This window comes from Mus musculus, chromosome 4, assembly GCF_000001635.26.
Source record: "Mus musculus strain C57BL/6J chromosome 4, GRCm38.p6 C57BL/6J".
Taxonomy (NCBI): domain Eukaryota; kingdom Metazoa; phylum Chordata; class Mammalia; order Rodentia; family Muridae; genus Mus; species Mus musculus.
This window is the reverse complement of record NC_000070.6, coordinates 110,936,583-110,956,985: the sequence shown is the minus strand read 5'-3', so window position 1 is coordinate 110,956,985 and position 20,403 is coordinate 110,936,583. Positions and strand designations below refer to the sequence as shown.

General features: G+C 35.4%; 1 protein-coding gene across 9 annotated transcripts in view; it reads right to left on the bottom strand.

Annotated features, from left to right (window-relative positions):
- The window catches only part of Agbl4 (ATP/GTP binding protein-like 4), a 1,266,676-nt gene that overhangs the window by 707,339 nt on the left and 538,934 nt on the right, over window positions 1–20,403 (bottom strand). For all 9 annotated transcript variants that reach the window (XM_011240657.3, XM_011240658.3, XM_011240653.3 and 6 more), the window contains one exon: window positions 1,325–1,419. In XM_011240657.3, the coding sequence (XP_011238959.1) occupies window positions 1,325–1,419 (95 nt within the window). The remainder of the gene's footprint in view (window positions 1–1,324; window positions 1,420–20,403) is intronic.

The window sequence follows — 20,403 nt, the reverse complement described above, 5'->3', positions numbered from 1 at the left end:
TATCAAATATCTGCATTTTTATAAACCTGAGCTTTTCAAGCTAGCATTTATAGAAAATTACCAAGCATCATTTGTAGATAAAAGAAAAATTCAATATTTATGAAATGCTAGTTTTCTATAAATACAGACATTTGGAGACTATCATCTCACTAGTCATTAAAATTTGAACAAGGATCAAAGCTAGAATAATATTAACAATTCCTTGCATTTGTATAGCATTTTACATGTTATTAATAATAGATGACATTTGTTGAGCATTTAGCAAGTGCCAGGTGCATTACATAAAAATTCTCATAAGGAATTCAGTTCATTCACAAAAACATTTGCTTAACACCTACTATGTGACTGAGGACTAATACTTGGTTTCTGCCTTTTAAATTTTCATTTTGTCAGTCTCAACAAATGTTGGTTTAATGAATAAATGAATAGATGGAGGATAGGATGAGGCAGTTTCAAGGCTCTGTGAGGCTACATATAAATAACAAGGTCCTCCCCTTAGCTTTTATGACTTTGAGAATACTTAACTTTCTCTAGCTTGAACTTTTCCAATCAAATTTTCATGGTTTTTGTTATATTTAAAAATATCTCTTTAAAATATGAAAGTGCTATCTATAAAAGGAAAATTTTTGGAAGAGAATGAAGTCTCAGTAATTAGTGTAGTTATTATTATTACTATTGGTCTCATCATCATTACAATTAGTAGGCAATCATATCTAATCCCTCTCCTCTTCATATCATGATGGGACAAATAAAAACTCTTAACATCCATACAAATACAGTGTCTATAGGGAATACCAACACATACACACACACAAATAGAAGTAAGGAATGAAGAAAAGAAGAAAGGAACAGAAATACATCCAGAGTATCCAACCATTTTTGTGACATGACATTGTCATCTACAAATTTGCTGGCTGCATTCACATCTATTTCAGGATGCATGTGATTATAGGATGTGCTAAACTTCAGTTTCCAATGTTTTCCTACACATTGTCTATATCTAAAGTAGACCAAAAGAAGGGGAGTGGGTGGAGGTTCAATTTTAAGTATATTTATAAGATACATAATAAATTAAAATAAGACAAGAATTTTACCACACATCATACTATAACTACTTCCATAACAAAAATTTGTTTCTACTAAGCATGGGACCAAGTTCCAAATATTTCGAAAGCACAGTACATAAAGCCCAGATAATAACTATCTAGAAAACCCTCTGATTCATTATCCTCAGCTAAAATGAAGTTGTGCCCCAACTATGCAAAGGTAAACATAAGCAACAAGTCAACTTTTCTGCTCAGAAATGGATCGCATCATCACTTACCATTTTGGTCTGCTGGTAGATTTCACCATTGGTGCCATCCCATCTCGGTAAAGACTCTTGGTTTTACTGAAGTTAACAATGTTGAAAATTACCCTCTGTAAAAGAAGCAGAAATTTATCAGAAGTCTTGCTATGCAAATTACCATTTTTTGATAATTAAACAGAGAAAATCATAAGTAAGGTTAAAGGAAGTCGCACAGATTAGCACCCCACAGTGCAATAGTGATCACGAATTGTAACTTGTTTGTGCTGGGTAAGCCTGTCAGCTTACAGATCTTATTCTTTTAGAAGTAATTACTACAATTGACTTCCACTTAATTAGTTTTGAAGCCCTGAAAGCCTGATATTTATTTCTAACACTAACACTTTACATTTTTAATGTTGTAGTATGAGTTAATGATTCCCATGTTGATAAATGGTAGGAATTGTATCTATCTAAGTGGGTTTCTGATGGGAAAAAGGAGTTAATGTATATAGTGGCTAGACTCTCACTAGGAAATTTAGGATTCAGTATAAACTTTAGCTAATATTTTTCCATTCTTCTCTAGAAAAGCTTACAATTTTCCTGAAAATCAATACTATCATTAGGGTAAAGGTAGACCTTTGATGTTAATGAAACAAAAGCTACTCTGTACAAAATTACAACAAAAATATCCTCTATCTACTTGGAAATTCTTTGACTAGACTTAGAGACACCTTTCCTCTTCTGTACTTCCTCAATGCTATACTCTGTCCTCAACCCTAAAATCAGCACACATTGTATAACTATAGATGCTTGAGTAAGCCATCTTCTCTTGATGTTTTACCCTTACAATAATGGAGTAGAGTGGAGAGACTAGATATCTTTGTCTTGATGAACACATATGTATAAGGAGACACAAGATGTGAACAGAAGATGAAATGGATTGAAATACATCTGATACCATTGAAATATTCCATGATACCAGAAGACTAGGGCTTAAGCAACTAGAATAGAAAGAGGAAAGAAATATGCTGTGAGAGATTACCATTGTCTAGCCTTTCTCTACACTTATGGTGAAAAGATAAGACATAAAAAATTCATGGGATACTTTATTCATCAAATATTGACATGCCAGGTGTAATATAAATTTTACAAAAGAGATATTATATAGATTCTTTCATGACTATAATTAAAACAATTATTTCTCCATTTTACAGATATGGGAACTGAATCTCTGAGAGTCTACTGAACTTGTTGAAAGTCATAGATGATAGAACTTATATTTGAATCCAGTGGATAAAAAAGTAAGACAGCAAAAATTTTTATCTTTGAGGAGTTGTTATTAAGATTCTATGATAATATATCTACTAGTAGATTAGTTTTTTAAATAAGAAGGAAATGAAATATGATAGCAAGTTTTAAACTTTCAAAACTATGTTTTATTAAAAAATAAAGATCACTGTCATTGTATTCGGAACTATTATAAATGGCTTTATTCCATGAAATGAGTTCTTATGAATAACATGTGTTTTCACTTCTCTTCAAAACCCAGTTTTGACCCCAACTCCAGACATGTCAGACCTCCATCTGTCATTATATTAAGTCATCACGAATGTCCAAGGCTGCTCCATTATTAATAACATAGACCTGCTGGTTGTCAGTTCAATTACTTTTCCCAAGGTCTTGGCTACTATCTGATTTAAGAAAATCAATATCAAGGGGACAAATGGCCCTCAAACTGCACAAGGCATAATCCCTTTTTTTTCTTTTGAGATTTTGAGTGTCAAATACATTTCCACTGAACATGGAATATGTATTGCATATATGCAGGAGCTAGATTATCAATAAAGGGATAAAGCTAATAAAGAAATGATACAAACACACAAAGCTGAAATTAAAAGGTGGAAAGTAAGTGGAATGTTTATGAATTAGTTTCATTTATTACATTATCTAACATGATTAAAAATTTTTCAAGTATTTTAAGTATTTTATATTAGTTCACTATTACATTCTTGAACAAAAGTTATATATTTCAACTCAATTTAAAACTGTGAAAAGTAAACTAATAATAACCAGTTTGTTTGCCTTTATCCCATGAAAAAGTCTCCAGGCCTGTAAATGGTGGAATTGGGACTGAAGTTTCAGGTTGCTTTTACTGTAAAGGCTCATATGTCTGGTCCAGGATTCCATATCCCCTAATATTCTCACTCCATGTGTGGCTAGAAAATGCTACCCACACATTCAGCAAGGTAGCAATTGGTGATAAGAATAAAATACTGACAAGAAATCTTCTGCTTTAAAAAAAAGCATTATCTAGTGATCTCACCATGTACTCATTATACACTAGATTCCCAGTTAGTCATCTCATTCATATTAGTCTACCTTGTAAGTTAGAATCACTTGCAAAAGCTCTGAGACCTACAGACCCTTAGAGTTCAACCACAGAGTTTCTGACATTTGATCAATTTTTTGTTTACTTGAAAGTAATAAACTTTACAAGACAAAAGCTATTTGTGACTTCTCATTGTTGTAGTTTGAAAAACAAATATTACCCATAGGCTGAAATATTGGGGGAATTTAGGTATCTTGTGGGATTTGGGGAGGAGGATGTATCCTAAATACTCTAATATAACCATTGGATGAGACTCTTTTTTTTTTTTTTTCAAGACAGGGTTTCTCTCTATAGCCCTGGCTGTCCTGGAACTCACTCTGTAGACCAGGCTGGCCTCGAACTCAGAAATCCACCTGCGTCTGCCTCCCAAGTGCTGGGATTAAAGGTGTGCACCACCACTGGATTCCAAAATGCTGTTATTTTGAGAACTTCATGGGAAGTAAGAACTGGAGTCAAGTTTGAGTAAGCAGGATTTTGGGAGAGTTCCAAAAAAGATGCACACTCCCTTGCCCTTTTACAACTTTCTGTCTCTTGTAAGCTAGGAAGTAGCCAGTCTCTGCTAATATGGTTTCTCCTGGTTTTCATGTTCTGACTCACCTTAAGCTCAAAAGAACAGGACCAAGGGCACATAGATTACAACAGCACAAACAATGAACACTAAGGGGAATGATCAGCCAAAAAAATTTTAAAAAATAGCTGAATAAGAAGATCACAAAGGATTTTAGATTATGCAACTCTGGTAAACTACAAAGTATTTTATGTATTTAAATAAGTTTTTTTTTAAGAGAAAACCATCATCAACAACACCATCATCAACAACAAAACCCTACTCACCAACTTAAAACAATGCAGTTGGATTTAAATATCCATCTCTCAGGTTAAAATGCATAATAAATGTTACTGCAAGAATAATTAATAATCTATAAGAAAGAGCTGAAGAAATACAGAATTAAGAATACAGAAAAAGTTATAAAATATTAAGAATATATAAAGTGGAAAGAAATATAGTTCTAAGTGTATCCTATTAAAAGTTGACTAAGGGTCTGGAGAGATGGCTCAGTGGTTAAGAACACTGACTGCTCTTTCCGAGGTCTTGAATTCAATTCCCAGAAACCACATGGTAGCTCACAACCATCTGTAATGGGATCTGATGCCCTCTTTTGGTGTGTCTGAAGAGAATAACATTGTATTCATATACATAAATAAATACATCTTAAAAACAAATCCTATGAAGGGTTGTTGCCCCAGTGTATAGGAATGCTAGGATAGTGAGGCAAGAGTGGATAGGTGGGTAGGGGAGCACCCTCATAGAAGCAGGGTAAGGGGGGAATGGGATAAGGGGGCTGCAGAGGGGAAACCGGGAAAGGGGATAACATTTGAAATGTAAACAAATAAAATATCCATTTAAAAAAATGTTGACTAAAAAGGGACATGATAAAGTGGCATGGGCAAAAAGAAAGAAAAAAAATGTCTGAGTATGGGTTCAGGACTGGTAAAAGGCACAAATATTCAGATCCAGGAATTGCATGACCATCCAAAGCAGGATGTTTGAAAACATAAAGAGAAAAGTAAAGGCAGCTATTTGAAAGCAAACTAGATAAAATGCAAAAGAAAAGAAATAAAAGTATGAGACCAGAAAACCACTGATTGACTATCACCCCAAATTAAGCAAAATTCCTTTTTAGGAAAACTGAACATAAATATTTTAGCTTCTAATCCTTTTTTATTAGATATTTTCTTCATTTACATTTCAAATGCTATCCTGAAAGCCCCTATACCCTCCCCCGTGCTCTGCTCTTTTGTGAGGCTATGCCAATGCCTGGCAAATACAGAAGTGGATGCTCACAGTCATCTATTAGCTTCTAATCTTTTTTCTCAGCTCTCTGGCCTACATCCTTGCTTGTTAAGTGCTCTTTTACTCCTCCTGCTTCATATTTTGGGGCTTATTTTTTATTAAAACCTGTGTGTGTGTGTGTGTGTGCATGTGCTTATGTGTGGGTATGTGCATATGAATGCAGGTGCTCACAGAAGCCATCAGAGCACTTTAGTGTCAGATCCACCAAAGCTTGAGTTACAGGCATTCCTGAGCAGCCTCACACCATGTGTTCTGAGAATACAACTTGAAATCTCTGGAAAAGCAGTAAGCACTCTTAAGTGTGAGCCATCTTTCCAGATACCAAGTACTCTCTTTCTTAATAAAACTGTCTTTATTACCACTATTCATATGTCCCCAGCCAAGATCATTGTTCTGGGACACAAGAACATAGAAATCCCAGCTGTCACCCAAACTGCAATATCTGCCCATAAATCAAACTCTCTCAGTCTCTCTCTCCTCTTTCTCTCAATCTCTCTCTCTCTCAATCTCTTTTCTCTCTCAATCTCTTCTCTCTCGCGCGCGCTCTCCTCTCTCTCTTCCCTCTCTTTCTCAATCTCCTCTCTCTTCTTTCTCAATCTCTCTCTTCTCTCTCTTCCTCAATCTCTCTCTTTCTCAATCTCTCTCTCTTCTCTCTCTTTCTTCCTCAGTCTCTCTCTCTCTCTGAGAGAGAGGGGGGAGGAATTAACCATACCACAGAAAAAAGCCAACAAATAAATAACATTTAAATTAGTAACTGACTGAGCAGACATGAAACTATTTAGTAAGATATAGAGATTTCAAATCTCATAACTAATACAATTAACCACAGATGGTTTACAAACTCTCTTTCATCAATAAATGTGAAAACTGTCAAGTAAATAGAGGATAGCTATAAAAATTAAGTATGTATATGACCACAAAACAAATATTTTTACAATTAATCATATATCAAGTCATAAAAATAAAACCATATTTCAAAACGGTTGTGAATTTTGAAGAGTTCAAACATACTCTAGGTTTTCTACTGTGAGAGCCTCGCAGCCTGGAGAGGACAGTGGTGGAGGCACAGAGTAGGACTCTGTTGATGGCTTTAAAGTCTGAGGGTCTCAGGGCTTTCTAGCTCTCTAACTGTACTGAAATGCTGATGATAACTTCTTTTTTTTTCTTTCTTTCTTTTTAATTAGGTATTTTCTTCATTTACATTTCAAATGCTATCCCAAAAGTCTCCCATACACCCCCACTCTCCGACCTACCCACTCCCACATATTGGCCCTGGTGTTCCCCTGTACTGGGGCATATAAAGTTTACAAGAACAAGGGGCCTCTCTTCCCAATGATGGCTGATTAGGCCATCCTCTGCTACATATTCAGCTAGAGACATGAGCTCTGAGGGTACTGGTTAGTTCATATTATTGTATCACCAATAGGGTTGCAGACCCCTGTAGCTCCTTGAGTACTTCTCTAGCTCCTGCATTGGGGGTCCTGTGTTCCATTCAATAGCTGACTGTGAGCATCCACTTCTGTGTTTGCCAGGCACCTGCATAGCCTCACAAGAGACAGCTATATCAGGGTCCTTTCAGCAAAATCTTGCTGGTGTATGGAATGGTGTCTGCGTTTGGAGGCTGATTATGGGATGGATCCCTGGGTAAACCAGTCTCTAGATGGTCCATCCTTTCGTCTCAGCTCCAAACTTTGTCTCTGTTACTCCTCCCGTGGGTCTTTTGTTCCCATTTCTAAGAAGAGGTAAAGTGACCACACTTTGGTCTTCGTTCTTCTTGATTTTCATGTGTTTTGCAACTTATATCTTGGGTATTCTAAGTTTCTGGACTAATATCCACTTATCAGTGAGTACATATCATGTGAGTTCTTTTGTGATTGGGTTACCTCACTCAAGATGATACCCTCCAGGTCCATCCATTTGCCTTATAATTTCATAAATTCGTTCTTTTTAATAGCTGAGTAGTACTCCATTGTGTAAGTGTACCACATTTTCTGTATTCATTCCTCTGTTGAGGGACATCTGGGTTCTTTCCAGCTTCTGGATATTATAAATAAGGCTGCTATGAACATAGTGGAGCATGTGTCCTTCTTACCAGTTGGGGCATCTTCTGGATATATGCCCAGGAGAGGTATTGCAGGATCCTCATTAAGACTTAAGAAGTCATCTATTTGTCTATATACCTTCACTACAAGACAGTACATCTTCTTGGCTCTGCAGAGATCTGCTCCAAAGGGGTGTGCTACTACCTAGTGATTGTTATATATCTTTAATAATTACAGGAAAAGCATATTAATAGCAGGAATCTTTCCTAAAATGAATTCCTTACAGCCTTGCTTAATAAGGGTGAACCTGTCACAAATTATATAATAATCCAAAGCTGGCCATCTCCGGATGATCACCTGTTACTTATTAGCTTGTCCCATTATGGCTTCTGACAGTTTTCATGTGTCAAAGAAGAAATAGTGACAAAAAAGTAGAACATTTTTAGATTTTGATGGCTAATTCAAAATTATGTTTGAAGTTGTGACACACAACAAGAACAGTCCCTAGACAGGATATAAAGAAACAATGATAGAATATTTGGAAGACAAAACATTGAAAACACCTAGTACCTCTGAAGACAATCATTCTATGCAGGGTGTGGGCAAAAGTATTACTAAGAGAAATTAAATCCTCATTTATCCTTCTCATTTCAGTCCCAAGACTTACCCTTACTCCATGGAGTTGAATTTATAGGACAAAGTGCTGAAGCACAAAGATAGAGATGGATTCAAAGATGGCAAGCACAGAAAAGGGCAGGTGCTGGGTACTATTGTCAGACTTAAAGGTCCGAATAGGATATTAGAGGATTTGTCTCTGGAATCACAAACTCCCAAAAGGAAAATAATTTCAAATATAAATTCAGAACACTACCCCCAAATACTAGATTATTGTTAACAGCATATAGGGAACAGAGAAAGTGCTCGGTGAATGAAGTCCCGAGGAAACGTGGACTTTGATATAAGCACAGCCTAATGAAGACTCTGAGACCAATTGTCCCATGGAAATTTGGCAAAATATTAACCATACAGGACAGGTACATCAGGGATAATAAAGCTTTTCTTGGGAGTCTGGGAATGAGTGTTTATGAACCATTTTTCAATATGTAAAGACACACAGTTACAGTTTCCTCCTTTCAGATGTTTATAGCTTGAGACTGCTGTCCTGCAGAGGACTTCCAGGAGACTAGCTAACCCCTCTGCCTGTGCTATACCTAATAAATACACTGAGGTTCCAGGTTGCAGTGGTATGGGTTAGATAATCCTACACAATCCCACCTTTGTTGTGTGTGTGTCTGTGTGTCTTTCCTTTATTCCCTCATTGCTCCTAGCCAGGCTTCCTGAACTCAAGCCATGTAGGACATGCAGCAGTAAACGATACTCAATACAAGCAGACACCAAGGCAAGAAAACTTAAAAGAACCTGAAGAAGCAGTTGACTTGTATTAGGTTTACTTGTATTAGAAAGCTAATGTAACAGAAATAGAATTATATATTAGAAGATAAAGGGTCAGTTGCAAAAAATATATTGAGAATATAAGAGATAATTATGTAGTAGCAGAAATATTAAGAAATAAAATTATCTGTAGCTAAAGGTCAATAAGCCCTATACAAAATAAAAAGAAATATATAGCAAATTGCATACCAGAGATTTTTATTTAGAAACATACAAATAATACAGAAAACAGTCAAATAAATCAAGTTTTTTTTTCTGTTAGCAAAGGGGCCTACTTCTTACTGCAGCCTTTTTGTAGATAAAGCCATGGTCATTAATGAGTGTTGGTTATGCCACTTTTACAACAGTGGCAGCAGAGCTGAACAGTTCTGCAGAAATCTAATAGTTCTCAAAGTATAAATCATTTACTCTCTTTTTCTTCAAAGAAGCAATTTGCAGATCCTTGCTTTAGAAAGCAGGGACCAAAAGTGATGGCATGTTTGGGGAAACATTTGTAGTAGTACTTGAACTTAAAAATTATGTTAATGGTTCATGAGATGAAAGAAAATTAAAAAGGTAGAGATCTATTCAATTCACAGTGTAAGGCTCTTACAATCTTGAAGCAAAACAGGCAGGAACTTACAAAAAAAGAACAAGTGATAAGCCATGGTTGAAATTTTCTAGACATTACCTATTCCTAAATATTATCCAGCAGTAAACTTCTTCATGGATTAAAAATAATAGAATAACATAATACGACATATATTAGGAATAAAAAGGTGTATCAAAATTTAAAATAGATATTAGTGTACGTCACAAGGCTAGGAAATTACACAAAAATTTTAAAGGTTGCCCAGAAAGATGGATAAGTGCTAATGACACCAGCAGTGAACTATGAGATGCAAGTTAGATCTTCAGAGCCAACTCTTACACTTAGACACACACACACACACACACACACACTGAGTGATGAAAATAATTAAAATAATACTACAACAATTAGTTTCCATAATTATAATGAAAGAGGAAATGCCTATTAATACAAAAATCTTTTGTTTCTAAAGTTGGCAGAAGATATACTAAACAAACATAGTTCTATTAAATATATAAAGGCAATTGATTATATTAACGACTTCCACGTATAGAAAATTTAAAGTATGGCGAGTTTTACCCGGGGATTTGCCCAACAATGTGACACCAATACTGTGTAGAATGCTGTAGATACCTGAAAGTGAGAAAACACTTTCTAATTTGTGCTACACAATTGCATAACTTTGACAATGAAATCTGAAAAGGCTTTGCAAAAAAGGGGGAGGAGCTAAGTTGCTCTCTTTCACAATATTCCAAATTGGCAACTTTAATCCATTGGAGGAGAAGGAGATAAATTATAATGAATTTGAACTATTCTAGGAATTCTTAAAATTCTAAAATTCTTAAATGAATCATAATAAATTATATTTATAGAAAAAAATTTACCCCAAATGACAAATAAAAGCATTTGATAAAATATGGTGCTCTTGAATTATATAATTACTCCAGAAAACTAATTACAAGAAAGTTCTTAGTATACCTAAAGAAAAATATTTAAAAATGAAATCATAACATCATAATTAATCATAAAAACAAAGAAGTTTTATTAAATTTGGAGACAAAGAAAGGAGTCAGCTATTATTCCATGCCTTTATTTAAAAATTATTTGGGAGATTTTGTGCTACATTATTTTATTCTTTACATTAATTTGTTCATATAATCACTTTACAATAGGATTGTAGCCCTCTTCTCCTCCCAGATCCCCCTTCCCACAGTCTCTCCTCCTACCCACAGCTCCTTTATTTGCAAGAAGATGGTCCCCTGGATACCATCCCACCCTGAAATATCAATTCACTGCAGAACTAGGCACATTCTTTGCTATTGAGGCCAGATAAGGCACCCCAGTTAGGGGAATAGAATCCACAGGCAAGCAACAAATTCAGGGACAGTCCTTGATCGAGTTTTTGAGAGACCTGCATGAAGACCAAGCTGCACTTCTGCTACAAATGTACATGGGCCTAGGTCCTACCCCTGTATGCTCTTTGGTTGGTGGTTCAGTCTCTGGAGTCCACAAGGCTCCAGGGTAGTTGACTATGTTGGCCTTCTTTCAGAGGGAATAGGGACACCATTTCTTCCATTCCTATTGATGATTTTATAACTATATCAACAATGCAGTGAAAATAAGTATAAAGAATGAAATTGTAAAGAAAGAAATAAAATTTATATTATATGAATAAGCATATCTTCTCCCACTGAGGCCATCCAAAGCAGTCCTCTGCTACACATGTGTCCTGGACCACGAATTAGCTCATGTATGCTCCTTGGTTGGTGACTTAGTCTCTGGTAGCTTTGAGGGGTCTGGGTTAGTTGATACTGTTGTTCTTCCTGTAGGGTTACAATACCCTCCAAATTCTTCAGTCCTTCCTCTAACTTGTCCATATTGGTCCCTGACCTCAATCCAATGGTTGGCTGGGGCAACTTTTGGGATGTAAATAAATAAAATAATTAATAAAAAAGAAAATAATTTTAGAAAAATAACAACAACAAAAGAAATGAAGCCTTTTAAAATCTGGGGAAAATTATATTATATATACTACCAAATATATTTCACATGCTGAATATCCCTAGAGTCTGCTATTAGAAGTCACTGATACAAAGTCAATATTTTAAAATTCATTATGTGTTTACATAAAATTAAAAAATAAAAAACAAAAAATTAAGGTGTTTTATATTTATAGATGTTTCAAAATAGTAAGTACCTATGTATAATGGAACCAAAATATAAAGCCTTTAAACACAAAACTATCAAACAGTGAGACAAAATCAAAGAGTAATAAATGAATGGAAGAACCTATTATTATCATTTATTCGTAGGTAAAATTAACTATTGGAATCAATGTAGTCCATCAAAATCTCAGCAGATGTAATTGTGTGTGTGCTCCCCCTCTCTCTGTGTGAGTGTGTGTGTGTAAAATTTGCTGTCATTACAACATTTCATGTACCTGCAAAAAGGAAAAACTAGCAACAAACCAATAATTAAATTAGAGTCTAAGGACATGTTTAATATATACAAGGCATAGTACTGGTGAGTAGGTGAAAAGTTGAGAATTAATGAATGGTACTGAGCCTATGGGGACACCCTGGGAGACAAAATTGCTAAGTGTCAGAAATATGCATAGTCCTCATCCCTCATCATGGAAACTTCTCCATGCAACAGGAGGCCAATACAGAAAACTACAACCAGTCAAAATGCAGAGTTGATGATACCCATCTCAACAGGTAAATCTACAAAATATTTCTGCACCTGAGGTTCTGGGAACTTTGCAATAGTGGGTGTAGAAAGAGTGTAAGAGCCAGAGGATCAGGGGATTTTCTGTGGGATTGTGTCTCCTAAATGTCAAAAGCTACACCTATGAATTCTCACCAACATAACTTCCAAAACTCAAGCTGAACAAGGAGAACCACAATAAAGATGCCAAAGTGGAGAGAGGAAAGAGTAATTGTCCTTAACCCTGCTCAAAGCACTATAGGTAACTAGGGAATGCTGAGAATGGGAGAAATGGTCTTCCCCATGGAAGAAGACATGAACTGGCTAACCAATACCAAACTGTCAGTCATGTAGACATAAATACAAGTAATATTATACAGACTGAACTTGTTTTATTTAGAACCATATATGTATGCATAAACAATTGAATTTAAAGAGAGCAAGGAGAGGAATAGGATAAGACATGGAGGGAGGAAAGGGAATGGAGAAACGAGGTAATTATATCACAATATTTTATTTATTTATTTATTTATTTATTTATTCATTCATTTATTTATTTACTGAAAAGGAAAAGCTCTGACACTACTTTATGAGACAAGGAATTTCCAAAAATACTGTTGAGTTCATCTTCTGTTGCCTATCTATTGTTGGGCATATAGCCTATTCTTTGTTTTTAATTATGATTTTTATTTACATTCCAAATGTTGCCCCTATTCCTGATCCCCCATCCCAGAGTTCTTCATCTTGTCCCCTCTCCCCTTTGCTTCTGAAAGGGTTCTCCCCTACCAATCACCCCCACCTCATCCCCACTAGCAGCCACCTTTTCCTGACATATCGTTTCAAAAAATGGTTAAAGTGTTGAGTCAGTGTTTTTTGCCATACACCAAATTGTTGACTTAAATCTAATAGAAATTAGGATAAAAATATAATCAGACATGCTTTAGAAAAAATGGAAAGGTCTCAATTATGTGAGTAGATGATCATCCTATTAACAGTTGAGGAGAGATAAACTAAGAAATGAATTCAATTCTTATCTATGAAATTAGCAAAAATAATATAGCTGAAAATATCAAGTAAGGAAATTATGTGGAAAAGAGTGATTTCATACCGTTGATGAATATGCAAAATAAAATAACCATTTTACAGGCAAACTTGGCAATAAACAGGACGGCACTTGGAACTATGACCTCAAAACTATGTATTCTAAGACATATTTGTATGCTACATAAGGTGACATATATGAGAGAGAGAGATACTTTCGTACATCTGTTTATAAGAGCAAAGTAAACAACTAAACCACTTAACTCAGAAGAGTGGGTAGATTTTGTATCATTGTGAAGCAGAATACCTGTGAGCATTTAACATGAGCGCTCTAGAGGGACAATTATCCAGGACTGTGCTTACTGACAAAGCAAAGCAAGCATCATAACACAGAACGATACAATTTTTAGGTTAATATGTGCATAAAAGTCATAAAATCATTTCTAAATAATACACACTAATTTCAAATGTGTGGTTCATTCTGTGAGAAAGCAAAAGAAAAGGTATTTATGATACAATGTTATATCTATCAAAATAAGTAAAAATCAACAAGATGTGAGGGCTGGAAGATATTTGATTATTTTATAAATATTTATAGAATTCCTAATGTAAAGTGTAAAATTCAACATTAATTTTACTGGATATCTTAGTATAAAATGCAAAGTGCAGTACAATGTATCTTTTTCAAATGTTTGGTATATTGTTTTTTTCAATCTATAATTCTTATTTTTTATAACTTTAAATGCTATCTTTTCTAAAAACAACATTTTATGTTCAGTTTCTTATGCCTGAACTTCTATTTCAGTTTCGCAGATCTATATGTTTATTCTGAGGATAGTCTACCATTGCACACATAACTGGAGTTCAGTGACATCCTTCAGTGATGGGAAATCTCTACTTGACAATCTTCTCTTGCAGTGGTGAATGGTTACATTCACACCCAGGGGATGCGTTATTCACTGTTACAGTTCTTTATTGTCTTTGAAATTGTTAGATTGTCTATTTATTTGATATTTTTCATGTTTTAATTTTCTCAATAATTTAAAAAATATTAAGTTTAGATATATACTATCACTAGCTATGTATAAATTTTAAAATAAACTTGATTCTGTAAGTTAGTCATGAGCATTTTTCATGTGAATAATGCTAATAAGTCATTTTGATACAACTAATTCTTGCCACATTATTCTGGTGACAGAGCAGAAATAATACAATGGTAGAAGTCTATGTGTAATAGTTACATAAATAAGACATGGGCCACTATATAACCAGTTCAGTATGGACTTAGGACTACAAATAGTAAATTAGACTTGTTGTCATGACATATCCAAAGCACATAGGAAATTTAGGTAAGAGTTGCTTAAAAATTAAGTCTCTGTGTATTCAAATCATTGACACCCTTACTTCCAAGCCATACCCCATGTTTTTACATTGCCTACTCTCTGAGATGAACCTACATTTTCTTCATTCTGGGAAGAAATATCGGAAGGTCTAAGCCTACTTCTCACTGTATGACCTTGACCATGATTTGTCATCTTTCTGAACCTGTTTTCTTTATCTGTAAAGAGAAATGCCATATCTACATGATAAAGTCATTAGGTTTAAATATACTTACTAAGACTATGTACTTAGGAAACAACATGCATGTGCTCATGTTCATCCCCATGTATGTGAATAAACACTTAAATGTGTGTAGATATTAATGTGTGTATAGTTGTAAAAATATATGTGAATACAAATGTAAGAAATGATATATAAATATGTAAATATCATATATACATAGTTAAGCACCAACCCTACCCATGTTGTTACACAAATTTTTAAAACTATGCTAAGCAATTCTGGGCTTAACATACCAAAAGCATAAAGTCTGAAGTAAAAGCAATCACTTATTTAAAAGAAATCCATATTTCCAGGAGTCATAGGAAACTCCTTATAAACTGAATATGGCAATTGTCAAAATCTCTACAGGGATACTGGGGATTGATCTAGTGAATAATTGGCTTGTAGACAGCACATTAGAAGAGTCTTCTCCCTCACAGAACATTGAGAGGGCAGCAAAAGGGGTGGAGGAGGACTGCAACAAAACATTGTCCTCAAAAGAAGCTTATCTTATTGGACAAGAGCATAACCAAAATGACAGAAACAAAACAAGATCTTTCAGAGAGAATCTTTCTTTTCTCTAATCAGAATAAATATCCATTAATGCCAAGACCTCTCTCCAAATTCCTTCCTTCCTTTCAACTTGACAATATTCCTTACTTTTATTCTAAGTTTTCAGTTCATTTATTCAAGAAAATATTTATCCAATCATCTCATTGAATTAACAAGTACAAGGTTCCTACTCTGCATCAGCTGTGATTATAGATATGAATAAAAGTGATCTCTTGGCCCCTAGGTGAGTCTGATAAGTAAACACACACACACACACACACACACACACACACACACACACACACACACACACACACACACACAAACTCCAATGCTGAAGAAGAGTTAATATTTTAGCCAAGGTAATGCAAAGAAAGCTTTTTGTGGGAGAGGGAGTAATGATCTTGTTTTATAACCAAGGCTGGCCTAGAACATGACCCTCCCTCAGTCTTCTAGGTGCTGGGATTGTAGGTATGTAACACAACACAAGCTTACAAATTAGAATCTTTGTTGAAGAAGAAGAAGGATTGACCAGATAGGAGAAAATGTCTATAAGACATTTCTTCAACATGAAGAAAACACACAATTTCTGCAATTATTACTTATTTTGTGCAACTAGAAGTAATAATTGCCTAAATTCTCCTGATAGCACAGAGAATGCATAGGACAAGAGATGAGACCTTGGCATTATGGTATACAGCAGTTGTGGCAAGAAAATTTTAATTTCCCTGAGAAAAGTATGAAAAGACTATTGAACTTGTTTTTTATTGTGTATGTGAAAAGTCCAGCTCTATATTTAAAAACCATCTAGAGAATCTGGAGAATAAAATGATTGAGGACAGATGACACTCTTACACAGTCCTATCCTATTTTAAGGATAAAATAGACAGGTAAATAAATTATAGTAAATCTAGTGTCATAAATGCAAAAAGTATGTCAAGTATACCTTGGGGTTGACATATAGTACACAGAGGAGAGTGGTCACATCTGCACAAACATAAAAGGAATGCTTTCTTTTCAGACAGCTCATAAAAGAAAACGTGCCGTTCTGAGTTGGGAAACTTGTGATTCAGTACTGTAATGCACTTACTCTGCTATCAATGTGTTTGATTTGACCAAAGTCAAGGTCATGTCTTCCACTTCTTTTGAACTCCATAGCATATACCAAATAAAACTCATGTTTAGGACAACTCCTGTTCTCCTGCCTTTGCATGGTGATATCAAAGTCAAGGACGATAAATAGACACTGTAAAAGTTAGGCCTGGTTCTCCCTCCTAGCCACATGCTCTCAGAAACAAGACTCAGACTCAAAATATATTTACAAATACCCTGGCCATATAGCTAGGCTCTTTTCTGACTAGATCATAATTTAAAATAACCCATATATTGAAATCTACATTCTTTCACATGACTTGTTATCTGAGCTCAGGTAACATACATTCATCATATCATATCTTGTTGGGCAAAACCCAACACTAATATACATTTAATCCCTGAACTATTTATGTCTCTCAGATGTCTCATCTTCTAATCTATCCTTTCCTATAGGCCATAGTTTTTTTTAAATTGGCAGGTGATGCATCCATACATTATGTAAGATATTCCCCTTACAAGACATAGTCTATAGGTTCCAATCCAAGTCAATTTCTATACCACCAAGGCAGTGGGTATTTGCTTATATCTAATCTGTTTCACATCCATAAATGTTCTGTAGACATAATAGGACAATAGGTATACACACTTGTTTGTTAAATAATGAACTAATCAACATCTAGGAGCAAAGGGATTTTCAGTGACTCATAATTATCAAACCTGAATGAATAGGCTTGCAAGTTTAGGTAAAATCCAAATTCTCTCATCTCTCTCTCTCTCTCTCTCTCTCTCTCTCTCTCTCTCTCTCTCTCTCTCTCTCTCTCCTTCTCTCTCTCTCTCTCTCTCTCTCTCTCTCTCTCACACACACACACACACACACCACACACACACACTCTGTAATATAGGATTTATTTTTAACACAAGTCATCATACATCTGCATGATTTCACAGTGCTACCCACTTCTGCTCTCCATCAGCCTTGTACTTCTATTTATTGCATTTTCATCTTACCATGATATGAAGAATAAATTGATGTGTATGTTAAATTAATATCAGCATAGGCTCTCCTCAATGAGATAATTATTGATCATCTGTTTTCTTAAAAATGCTATAATTCATATTCTTAAAAATAAACATGGTTGTAGTTTTTCTTCCTAATATATGTATTATTTTAAAATACGGATTTATTTAATATATAGATATATGCATGTGCCTACACAAGTCTATATGTACCACATGTATGCAAGTACATAGGCTCATAAGAGAGCAGTGGATCTCCTGGATCCTTCTTAGAAGTCATGAACTAACATGTGAGTAGTAGGAAGTGAGCCTAATCCTCTGTATGAGCAGTAAGTGCTTTTTATCACTAAGTCACATCTCCAGCTCCACTATCTATGTTCTTACTATGGGTTTTACTATTCCCCATATCAAGGATGATATTCATGAATCTATGCTGAGCTCATATTTCACCTGGGGCCAATAAAAATTGATGGAAGTGATGTACATTATTTCTGAATCAAGACTTTAAGAAGTATTACATAGTTTCTTTGGGCCTTTTGAACTCCCTATAACCAACATTTGATTAAATTTAGGATAAAGTGACAAAATGAAACATATTAAAATCGACAAGGAGTTCGCGTTGAAGCCATTCTGGACTAGTTTATAACCAGATTGATGTGCAAGCTAGGAGAGAGCTCAGATAAGATTTTCATCTAATGCGGACTACTAAGTAAGAAGAATGTACATGAAGAAAGGGTTTTATTTTGGCTTACAGTCGTCCAACGGAACCATCCAGATAAAGATTCTAGTTTAATTTATGTTCTTATGATACAATGCGCCAATGAAAGCAACTTAGAGGAAAAAAAGTTTATTTAAGCTTAAAATTCTAGATTATAGTCCCTTATTTCTGGGATAGACACAGTGGCAGAAGCTTAAATCATCTAGTTTCATCATATCTGTAGTCAAGAGTAATGATAATTACATTCATGTATGTTTGCTCACATGCTTGCTTGTTTTCTGTTTCCTTCTTGTTCTTCATTCAGTTTCTTGACTATTGGCCAGGTAATGACCCTCAGGCTAGAGAATAGTACTGCACACATTGCAAGGGGTCTTCTCATATTAATTTTGTAAAGTAAGACTGTCATCTACAGACATGATCACAGATCAGCACAATGTAGATAAATTCTGCATTAAGCCTCTGTTCTCAGATGAGTCAAAGTTGTATTAAATTGTCAGTTACAGGTAACTATCACAGAGAAACATGGTTTCATGAGATTGAGGGGATTGGTCACATTGTGTCTACAGTGAGAACCTGAGATTGAGGAATGTTCTGCTCAGATATCATCCCTCTCTAGTTTTTAACTCAATACAAGTCTCTGACCATGGAATGGCACTGTACTCATTAGGGTAGGTACCTCAATTATTCTCACCAAGATAAACCTCCTACAGGCATGTCTGTCTGGAGGTGATTCTATAGCTCATCAAATTGACTTCTTTATGAGAAATTAACTAATACAATAACGATGTGGACCTACTGGAAAATACTGTCAAGATTTTTTTCTCTTGACTCATCTATAAGAAGATAAGTGGATATTAGCCCAGAAACTTAGTATACCCGAGATATAAGATACAATTTGCAAAACACATGAAACTGAAGAAGAACGAAGACCAAAGTGTAGACACTTTGCCCCTTCTTAGAATTGGAAACAATCACCCATGGAAGGAGTTACAGAGACAAAGTTTGGAGCTGAGACAAAAGGATGGACCATCTAGAGACTGCCATATGCAGAGATCCATCCCATAATTAGCCTCCAAACAATGACACCATTGCATACACTAGCAAGATTTTGCTGAAAGGACCCTAATATAGCTGTCTCTTGTGAGACTAGGCCAGGGCCTAGCAAACACATAAGTAGATGCTCACAGTCAGCTATTGGATGGATCACAGGGCCCCCAATGGAGGAGCTAGAGAAAGTATCCAAGGAGCTAAAGAGATCCGCAACCCTGTAGGTGCAACAACATTATGAACTAACCAGTACCCCGGAGCTCTTGACTCTAGCTGCATATGTATCAAAAGATGGCCTAGTCAGCCATCACTGGAGAGAGAGGCCCATTGGACATGCAAACTTTATATGCCCTAGTACAAGGGAATGCCAGGGCCAAAAAATGGGAATGGGTGGGTAGGGAAGTGGGGGAGGGTATGGGGGACTTTTGGGATAGCATTCTAAATGTAATTGAGGAAAATACGTAATAGTAAAAAATATTTTTAAAAAAGAAGATAAATTAAGCAAGATTATGAAAATAGTGGAAACCTGTATTTAAACCCCATCTCCAATGCTCTTTCTAAATTTTATTATTTTTACCCAATCGATATGCTCATAGAATCAAACAGTGCTTTAGTAATTAGAAAGAATTATGTTTGATCTTGACAAGTTGACTAGATTTAGAATTTCTAAGGAGATACATCTATGGGTTTTACTGGGAGGGCTCTGTGGTGCTTTGAATATGCTTGTCCCAGAGAGTGGCATTATTAGGAGGTGTGGCCTTGTTGGAGAAAGTTTGTCATTGTATTGGGGTGGGGGGGGGGGCTTTGCGACTTCCTCCTAGCTTCCTGGAGGTCAGTTTTCTCCTGGTTGCCTTCAGAACAAGATATAGAACTCTCAGCTCCTTCTCCAGTGTCATGCCTGGCTGGATGCTGCCATGCTTCCTGCTTTGATGATAATCGACTGAATCTCTGGATTTGTAAACTAATCCCAATTAAATGTACTTTATAGGAGTTGCCTTGGTCATGGTGTCTCTTCCCAGCAATGGAAA